The sequence below is a fragment of the Arachis hypogaea genome, chromosome 10 (genome assembly GCF_003086295.3).
Source record: "Arachis hypogaea cultivar Tifrunner chromosome 10, arahy.Tifrunner.gnm2.J5K5, whole genome shotgun sequence".
Lineage (NCBI taxonomy): Eukaryota > Viridiplantae > Streptophyta > Magnoliopsida > Fabales > Fabaceae > Arachis > Arachis hypogaea.
In genome coordinates this window covers 89,154,941-89,165,101 of record NC_092045.1, presented here as the reverse complement: position 1 = coordinate 89,165,101, position 10,161 = coordinate 89,154,941, and the positions used below count along the sequence as shown (strand labels likewise).

The following is a 10,161-nucleotide window of genomic DNA, read 5'->3' as shown; positions in this document are numbered from 1 at the left end:
GATTCATCTGATTTTGATATAATTGACCGCTATTTGCGGATATGCAGAAATCTTTTTCATTATTATAATGGATCCTCAAAAAAAAGTTTGTATCGAATAAAATATATAATTCGACTTTGGAGCTATTCCCTTAGTGACATTAGCATCTTTCTTTCAAACATTCGGACATTGTAGGCTCTCCTCCAACAAAGGACTGGGAAACAAAAACTCACATTCCCGAATAAGACGCAAAAACTGAAAAAAGATACTCAATTCAATAAAACGTAAATTATAGTATCATAAGCATATCTTTATCCACATCCACAAATCTCATTTATTCCTATGGTTTTTTGGGGTGGAATTTGTGGCGGCAACCTATAAGTTTCGTCGTTTTTCTAATTTCTTCCCTAACAGAATGTGAAAGATTGCCTTTTGATTTACCAGAAGCGGAAGAAGTTTCTGAACCCAGCTCACGTACCGCTTTAATGGACGAACAGTCCAACCCTTGAAACATACTACAGTCCCAGATGATGAAGAGCCGACATCGAAGTAAACACTAATTATTAGGTTTTGATTAGTTTGAGCATTTTTATTTTTATTTTTAATGAAAATAAAAATAAGGCATTAAAATATATTTGAGTGAACATTTTAAAAATATTTTCAATAAAAATATTTTTAAAAAATAAAACAAAGTTGAAAAATACATTTTTCTCGTTTCCAGAATTTTCAGTCATTATTTTTGAAAAAATTTTCAGTGTTATGTTTAAAATTCAAATATCTCCGACTCCTCTTTTTATGCATTAATTTTTTTTCTCTCTTTTACCATCAATTTTATGCATTGATTTTTTTTCTCCTCTTTCTTTTACCATTAGTTTTTTAACATACTAACTCCTCCATTCTTTGCCACCAAATATTATTATCAGTTTTCATTTTCTAACCAGCTTACATAAACATCTTTTTGAAAAATGTTAAAATATAATTTTTAATATAATTTGTAAATAAAATTTTATTAATTAATTTTAAAAAAATAACATGCTTTTCTAATATAGGTATAAACTTAAGATGAAATTTTTTAAGTTCAACTAAAATAGCCAACTATAGCAAACAGTGTTAGAAGCAGTAAGAAAAAAGAACCAATAAAAGTGTGATCAATTTAGTTCTAAAAAGTTATAGTGAATAATAAATTAGTTATAAATCCGAGTCAATATTCAAAATGATTTGAAAATTGATCCCTAACTCAATTTAGTCATCTAATTTTCAATTGACCCAAATTATACCTTGAAATTTTAAGTGACTCAAGTTGACTTCTCTATCTATTTCCATCACTAGAGAGATGATGTGACACGATTAAACGACATCATTTTTGCTATTTATGCCTAAACGACGTCATTTTACTCCTCCTCCATCTTCTTCCTCTTTCTCAATGTCTGAACCTCCCACCACTTCATTACCACCACCCTCAATCATACCTTTCCAATTCCACCACTCTCACCACCACTCCCTCCTCCTCACCTCTCCCTATTCTACCACTTTAATTTATGGTACAATTTGAGTAAAAGTGACTTATTTCTTCTACCATACTTCCATTGGAATGTGTCCTAAGACTTTAAGATAGAAAATTCTATGGACTTCTCTTTAGAAGCTATCTCTTCCTCACAAAATAAAAGTATTCATGTAAAAAATTCTTATGGCAGTTTACCCATCTTCCAACTTCTCAACCGACGAATACCAACAATTGAACCAATCTGTCCTTGCTGCCAAAGGAGCTAAGAAGATATTATCTACAGTCTAGTTATCAGCTACTAATACTTCTAAAAAATTTGAAGAGAAAGTACCTTGGAGTCTGTTTTGCTGGCAATGAATGAAGAACCTTTTCACCAATAATGGTCAAAGCTTTATCTGAACCTCTCATAGCAATCAGATTGTAAGAAGAAGATAGAATTTGTAGCTCATTTGAGTTCAGAAATTTGAGAAATGAGAAATCTGTACCCAAATTGGAGTGGTAGATGAAAAAAAGGTGAGGAGGAGGATAATGGTGGTGATGGTGGTGAGAGCGAAGGGGTTGGGAAGGTATGATTGAGGGTGGTGGAAGCTTCAGACATTAAGAAAAAGGAAGAAGAGGAAAGGGATAAATAAAACGATGTCATTTAGGCGTAAACAGCAAAACGACGTTGTTTAATTGTGCAATGTCATCTTTCCCGTAACAGAAATGGACGGAAGGACTAACTCGAGTCACTTTTTATCAGAAGTCAAATTTCAAGGGTCATTTTGTATATTAACTTGGTAGATCAATATGAATACAATTAATTATGAGTAATTACCCAAATTAGTCCCCAAGAATTTTAGAATCGGACATTTTAGTCCTAAAAAAAAATTAATACACAGATCAATCCCCAAGATTTTACTCCAGCAGACAAATCAGTCCCCACTTTATTTTCTGGCAGAATAATTACCCAAATCAGTCCCCAAAGATTTTAAAAATGGACATTTTAGTCCAAAAAAAACTAATGTACAAATCAATCCCTAACGTTTCTCTCTGTTAGACATAATAGTCCTCCGTCCAAAAATAAAATAAAATAAAATAATAATTATTATTAATTGCACAATAATATTGTACTATTTTTTTGTATTTTTTGGACAAAAATAATAATAAATTTATTCATTAAATTCTTATATATATAGTCACTCAATAATAATAATAATAATAATAATAATAATAATAATAATAATAATAAAATTATTAGAGATTATTTTACAAGAAATTCAAGATTAAAACTATTTGATATTTTTGTATTTAATATAATCAAAAGATGTCCTATGTAAAAAAAATATATGTTTGTATTAAAAAATATGTATTAAAAGAAAATATTTTAATTTGGATTTATATTAAATACATATTTTTTTTAATACAAACATATTTTTTAAAATAGTACATCTTTTGATTATATTAAATAAAAAATATCAAATGATTTTAATTTTAAATTTTTTATAAAATAATCTCTAATAATTTTATTTATTTATTTATTTATTATTATTATTATTATTATTATTATTATTATTATTATTATTATTATTATTATTATTAATAAGTGACTATATATCTATATATATAAATACATATATAAGAATCTAATGAATAAATTTATTATTATTTTAATCTAAAAAATACAAAAAATTATGGTATAATATTATTATGTAAATAATAATAATAATAATAATAATAATAATAATAATAATAATAATAATAATAATAATAATCAATAAAATTATTAGAAATTATTTTACAAAAAATTTAAGGTTAAAAACTATTTGATATTTTTGTATTTAATATAATCAAAATATGTACTATTTTAAAAAATATGTTTGTATTAAAAAAATATGTATTTAATATAAATCTAAATTAAAATATTTTTTAATACATATTTTTTTAATACAAACATATATATATATATATATATATATATATGTTTGTATTAAAAAATATGTATTAAAAAAAGATACTTTTTTTTTTTTACTTTTGGATTATGAAAAGTCACGATCTATGTGTTTGGCACTATTTTAAAAAAAGATTTTAACTTCTCAAAAAGTTAATTTGTAGCTCTTTGAAGAAGTAGAAATATATGACTTATTGTTTCTCGAGAAGTCATTCTACCACTTACTTAAAAAAAATTTATTTTATAACAAAAAAATCTACTTTCCTTCTTGACTCTATGAAAAATACTGACCATTCATCACCATTTTCACACAAGATCTGCTAGAAGCACTTGCCTTCCACCATCATTCTTACGCAATGTTCCAAGTCTTACCATTTTTACGTAATAAAACATCTGATGGAAGTATTGATCCTCCACCACATTTTCAGACAAAATTACATCTGAACAACTTATTGCATATATTCCTTCTAAGTATTTTTTTTTATCATTTTATCACTATTTTTTATTATTAAATTTGTATTAATGAAATTTCAGTTTTAATTTTATTTTTTTCATATGTAATTTTATAGCTTATTATTATTTTCATAGTTAATTATAACAAGTTCTTGACCTCAATAACGGAGAAGAGAGTTCTAATAGGAGTAAAAATAAAAAATAAAAAACAGCAATAAAATATACATTGACACACATTTTATATTTATTTTTTATTTTCACCTACTATATCATACACAATATTAGTGATTAGGTTATGTAAAATCAACATTCAATATTGGAAAGTATTTGTTATCATCGTTATTTTAATATTCATTCTCTTTTGTAAAAAAAAAAATTTATCTTTTGAGTTATTTATCCAAACGCTACAACTTTAAAATAAGTACTTTTATAACTAAAAATTCAAATATAAAATAACTTATTTATAAGCTGGCTATTAATAAAAATCCTTATGTTTTAAGCTCTTTTTCCAAAAGAACTTATTTAAGTTATTTACCTAAACTGGACCTAAATACAAAAATATTAAATGGTTTTAACTTTGAATTTCTTGTAAAATAATCTCTAATAATTTTATTATTATTATTATTGAATGACTATATATATATATATATATATATATATATATATATATATAAGAATTTAATGAATAAATTTATTATTATTTTTGTCTAAAAAATAAAAAAATATAGTACAATATTATTGTGTAATTAATAATTATTATTATTTTATTTTTATTTTATTTTTGGACGGAGGACTATTATGTCTAATAGAGAAAAATGTTGGGGATTGATTTGTACATTATTTTTTTCTGGGGACTAAAATGTCTATTTTTAAAATATTTAGAGACTGATCTGGGTAATTACTTTACCGAAAAATGAACTGGAGACTGGTTTGTCTGCGGGAGTAAAACCTTGGGGATTGATCTGTGTATTAATTTTCTTTGGTGACTAAAATGTCCAATTCTAAAATCTTCGAAGACTGATTTGGGTAATTACTCATTAATTATTTTAAGATAGTAATTTATTTTATGTTTGATATTACATAAAAATAAATTATTAACTTAATAAAAAAATTAAATAACTAATCATACATTTAATAAAAATATAATTTTATATTCTAAAATATTAAAAAAATACATTTTAAAAATAGATCAACCAAATATATTTGTATTATTTTTAACGTTTAAAAATAAATCTTTTTTTTACAAACCAATCACATTTCTTTAGATGTAAAAAGTTAAAAATAAAAACCACTTTCAAATAATAAAAATAAAAAGCAAATCAATTAACCCCTTATATTTTTATCGTTATTTTCACTATTGTATCTTATTTTATCCTCGTCTAGTAATAACCCAGACTAAAGAACTTAAAAATACCTTTACCATCTTGAAAAGAAATGAAATTTGAAAGAGTTTGACCGTGAGTCCGCGGGCGCCAAAGTTTGGGACTTTGGGGGTAAGCCCAAAACTTATAAACGGAAGGAAATCCGTCATCCTTGTACGATAATCCAATCACACCCGTCCATTGACTACACACGGATCTCTAACAAAAATTTTACTCGCGCGCCACAATTTTCACCCTCCGCCCATACCCTCTCTTGCTATATATACTCACCTCACCATTGCTTCAAAATCCATTCGGCAAAACGCACAAATTCAAATTTCGACTTACATCTTCACTCATTTTAATTCCCATTCGTCGCTTCGTTCATTTCCATCAATGGCACGTACCAAGCAAACAGCTCGCAAGTCCACCGGCGGTAAGGCTCCGAGGAAGCAACTGGCCACTAAGGCCGCAAGGAAATCAGCTCCGGCAACTGGCGGAGTGAAGAAGCCACACAGATTCAGGCCCGGAACTGTCGCATTGAGAGAGATCAGGAAATATCAGAAGAGCACTGAGCTCCTCATTAGAAAGCTCCCATTCCAGCGTCTGGTTCGGGAAATCGCGCAGGATTTCAAGACCGACCTCAGGTTCCAGAGCAGCGCTGTGGCGGCTCTCCAGGAAGCCGCGGAGGCTTACCTGGTTGGGTTGTTTGAGGACACTAACCTCTGTGCCATTCACGCCAAGAGAGTCACCATTATGCCAAAGGATATTCAACTTGCAAGAAGGATTAGGGGCGAGAGGGCTTAGTTTAGTTATCGTTTCTCTCGATTTGTTAATCTATTTGTAACTTTTATGTGCTGTTTATCAGGAATCGTGCTTACATTGTTGTTTGTTTCTATGATTCAATCTCCAAATTGAATTATTATTTCTGAAGTTTTATGATAGAGCCTTAATGGTTATCTTGTTCTTTTGGAGTTTTTGTTAGCTTTATTTTTGCCAGTTGCCATTTTAGGTTCTGTGGTTTTGGTTTTTTTCTTATAAGGCTACCGAAAGAAATTAGAGAAACTTAATATTAATAGTAGGAACTAGTAAGAACATTAATCTAAAAGGAGGACCCAATTCAACAATTTTACGGTAGTATAATTTTTTTTAATAATTATTCTGGTTGAGATTGTGTAAACTGTAAAGTAAGACAGGGTGAAGTACAGGACCATGAAAATTGAAAACCAATCCCTTTTATTAATGAATAAATCAACCAAAATGGCAGCTAATAAAACCCAGCTCGGCTCCTTCATAGTTGAGAAATAGGAGACAGATCGTATCTACTGAGATTGAATTTCCAGTATGGCCCATGCTCCACACAAATCCCCAGTACCTTTAATTAAGGGATAGGCTATAAAAATAAATGAATGGGGTTGAATGAATATAGTGGTATCATTGTCTTGTAAAATTTATATTGTCCTTCATACTTAATTATTTTTTATTTAGTGCTAATTTTTTTTTTAACGTAGGCATTGCTACATTGGGTTGCAAGACAAATGTTAATCTGTTGCAAATGCCTAGCAAAACTTTGGTGGTTGCTAGTGTTGCTACGATGAATACGTTAATTCTCACTTGCTTGTAGCTTGGCCTTGTTATAGAAAGACACGAAAGACGAAAACTCAATTCCTACTTCCTAGACATCTTCAAAAACAATGGACCAAAATGACATTTTATGAAGATACCCTAATTCTTGCCGCCAACACTAGAAAGCACCTATGCATCCGAAGCTTGCGCTGCTGCCAGTTTTAGACTTTTATTAGCTTTCTTTCTATCCTGCATCATTAACTGCACAAACTCTCTAAAAGCTGCATTATACACAAGCGGGTATTAGTATTTTTGTGACAAACTAGCAACTAAAAGAAGCAAGTTAACTGGAATGCAGATGAAGAAACTCTGTTCTACTTGCAGAGTAAGGTGGTGAGGAAATGTTAGTATGGAACTCACACCATACGACAGTGAGACTCAAAAATGAGAAAAAATGAGTGACGAATGTCACGTTTTCTGTTATTGCTTCAATGCACATATATACACCTTGCCACTGCATACTAGCCAATTATAATACATCAATCTCTAACTAACTATTAACTAACTGCTGATATCAGCATATAATTGTCTAACTAATATACTAATTTAACTTACTACTAAGTACTAATACAACACTTTTTTCTAGCTAACTTAATTAAAGCATCACTATATTTATAACTCAATCACAACAGACATCAAAGAAAGTAGAAACCTCACTTGCACTAAAAACTATGGTTTCATCATTTCATATAATGTTTATAATAATATGTGCAAAAAATTCTAAATCTCATACCATAGTCAGAATCATGAGGTCCAGGGGATGCTTCAGGGTGGTATTGAAGGGACAAAACTCTTTGAGAAGGAAAGGCTAGACCAGCACAGCTTCCATCATTAAGATTGATATGTGTAACCTCCACCCCCTTTGGCAATGTGGCAGGGTCCACCGCATAGTTGTGGTTCTGCGAATTCATATACCATCATTTCATGAAAGAAGACCGCAAGTCCAACAATAAGATGTTTACATTTTTGGAATTTCTAATAAAGTTAAAAGACATTAAAAATCAAATAGTTTGCCAAACATCATTGCAATTGATTTTATTCAAATTGAATTTGATATTCTGCTTCATATTTCATCACAGAAAGACATTACCATGGTGAGTTTCATCTCAATTAAACTTTGTAATTGAATTTGTGATATTGCTTATACCAATTTATCATTTTCATAGTAGCTCTTACTGCCAATATGACACTAGGTTAACCATATTTATGGTGATATACTACAATACAAAGAATCGGTAGGGAAAAAAAAAACCTTTAGTTGACATACCTGAGCACTAATTTCGACACGGCCAGTTCTCAGGTTGCGAACAGGATGGTTTCCTCCATGGTGACCAAATTTCATCTTGAAGGTCTTGCCACCTAAAGCCTGGCCTAACAATTGATGGCCCATGCAAATTCCAAAAACAGGCACCTTTCCAAGAATATTCTTTACAGTTTCAACAGCATAAGGAATGGCAGATGGATCTCCAGGGCCATTGCTTAAAATGACCCCATCTGGCTTTATCTTCAAAGTTTCTGATGCTGGCCATGTAGACGGCACAACTGTAATTTTACATCTGTATGATGCTAATCGCCTAAGTATATTATGCTTAATCCCAAAATCATAAGCAACTACCTACAGTTCATTAGATGGCATGAAAGCACAACTTAAATAACCCCAATAGACAACAAAACGAAAGAGACAGTGCTAATGGAATATAATTACATGGAAAGTTTCTCCGGCTGGATCTTTATTTGGATGGAATTCCCATTCATCTTCTGTTTTATCAATCCATTCAAGTGGAGACATGCATGAGACGCCGCTTATTAGATCAATACCTGCAAATATAAAATAGGACTCATGTAACTCAATTTAGAAAACATTTACATGACCACAAAGACTCAAATCCTTACCAACAATGTTCCACGACTGAGATATCTGCAGTAGTTCCTGTTCTGTTTTAGAATTATCAGTGCTCAAGACACCAATAAGACTGCCATCTTGTCTCAATCTTCGTGTAATTGCACGCGTGTCAACATCATCTGTTGCATCACAAGTTACCATCAAACTCAATCAATGGCAAGAACTTAAATTATTTTGATATTAAATTACTTCTCAAAACAAATTTCATATACCAAGTACTCACAGATTCCCATGATGTTCCTTTCCACTAAGTAATCACCGAGTGCTTTAACACATCTCCAATTTGATGTACTGATACTCAAACTCCGAATAACTAGACCAGAAAGGAAGCACCGTCTTGATTCCTCATCATCTATCGGGCAGTGCATCCAAAATTGGGTTTAAATGAATTCCAAGCACATGGATTCAAGACTCATGGAAATTGTAGTTATAACATAAACACATACCAAAATTTACACCGGTATTCCCAATGTGCGGATTTGTCATGAGCACAAACTGACCAGCATAACTAGGATCCGTCAAAATTTCTTGATAACTGCAGTTTACAAAATTATCAAAATTTCAGAATGATAACTACAGATCCTAATTCCTTGATAGTTATAGTTTTTTCTCACCCAGTCAATGATGTATTGAAAACAACTTCACCAACTTGGGTTCCAGAAGCGCCAAATGATTTGGCATTCCAGATTGAACCATCTTGAAGCACAAGCCTTGCATCCGAAGTTTTCCAAGGCCTCTCACCCTTACCTATGAATCAAGCAAGAAAACTTGATCAAATTTGTTTGAGCTCTGAGCTGTATTACTATAACTAACATGTTTATGTGTAATCATTAATCATTTCCATGCATCCAAATGACAATGCACTACAATAGAAGAAATGGATTTCATAAAGTGAAATTGATTGGTTTGATTACACTACATTAAGTTAAGACACTCGTGGTTGAGAAGAGAGGGTTACCGGCAGAGCAAGTAAGTGAGAAAACGCAGTGTCTTGGAGATGCGGTTGGGGGTTTAGGAGCGAAGGGGAAGCTGACGCTGTTGGTGACGTCAGCGAAGGGTACGGAGAAGGCTTTGGTGGCCATTTGAGGAAAGGGTGACAGAGTTGTTTGAAAGTGAGTTAAAGCGAAAGGAATTCCGTCACCGAGTTGTAACTTGTAAGTTATAACTGTTTCCCTCCTCGTTGAGCTAGGCTTTGTTAAGTATTTCAAGTTTCATCCATTTTTTCCCTTTTTCACTTTTCTAATTTTTACATAATTATTTTCCTGAATTTTACCTTAAAGACAAAGAGATATCCAATAAATCAGAGATTGATTTCTTAAGAAATTCAAATAAGCTCAATTGAAATATTGTTTTGCTAATAAAAAGCGGGTGTTTAAGAAAATAGATAATTCATTATACTAAGTTT

At 30.7% G+C, this 10,161-nt stretch overlaps 2 protein-coding genes across 2 annotated transcripts; one reads left to right on the top strand and one right to left on the bottom strand.

Moving 5' to 3' along the window:
- Positions 1-5,526: 5,526 nt before the first annotated feature.
- LOC112715876 (histone H3.2) lies at positions 5,527-6,197 on the top strand. Its single transcript, XM_025767695.3, has one exon. The coding sequence runs from the start codon at positions 5,624-5,626 to the stop codon at positions 6,032-6,034; it is 411 nt and encodes a 136-aa protein (XP_025623480.1). The 5' UTR covers positions 5,527-5,623; the 3' UTR covers positions 6,035-6,197.
- Positions 6,198-6,430: 233 nt separating this feature from the next.
- Positions 6,431-9,921, bottom strand: LOC112715875 (carbamoyl phosphate synthase small chain, chloroplastic). The gene is made up of 9 exons (XM_025767694.3): positions 9,715-9,921; positions 9,371-9,503; positions 9,203-9,291; positions 8,980-9,108; positions 8,747-8,875; positions 8,559-8,671; positions 8,121-8,468; positions 7,587-7,752; positions 6,431-7,074 (listed from the first exon to the last, which is right to left on the bottom strand). The coding sequence occupies exons 1-9, from the start codon at positions 9,836-9,838 to the stop codon at positions 6,983-6,985; spliced, it is 1,323 nt and encodes a 440-aa protein (XP_025623479.1). The 5' UTR covers positions 9,839-9,921; the 3' UTR covers positions 6,431-6,982.
- Positions 9,922-10,161: the final 240 nt, after the last annotated feature.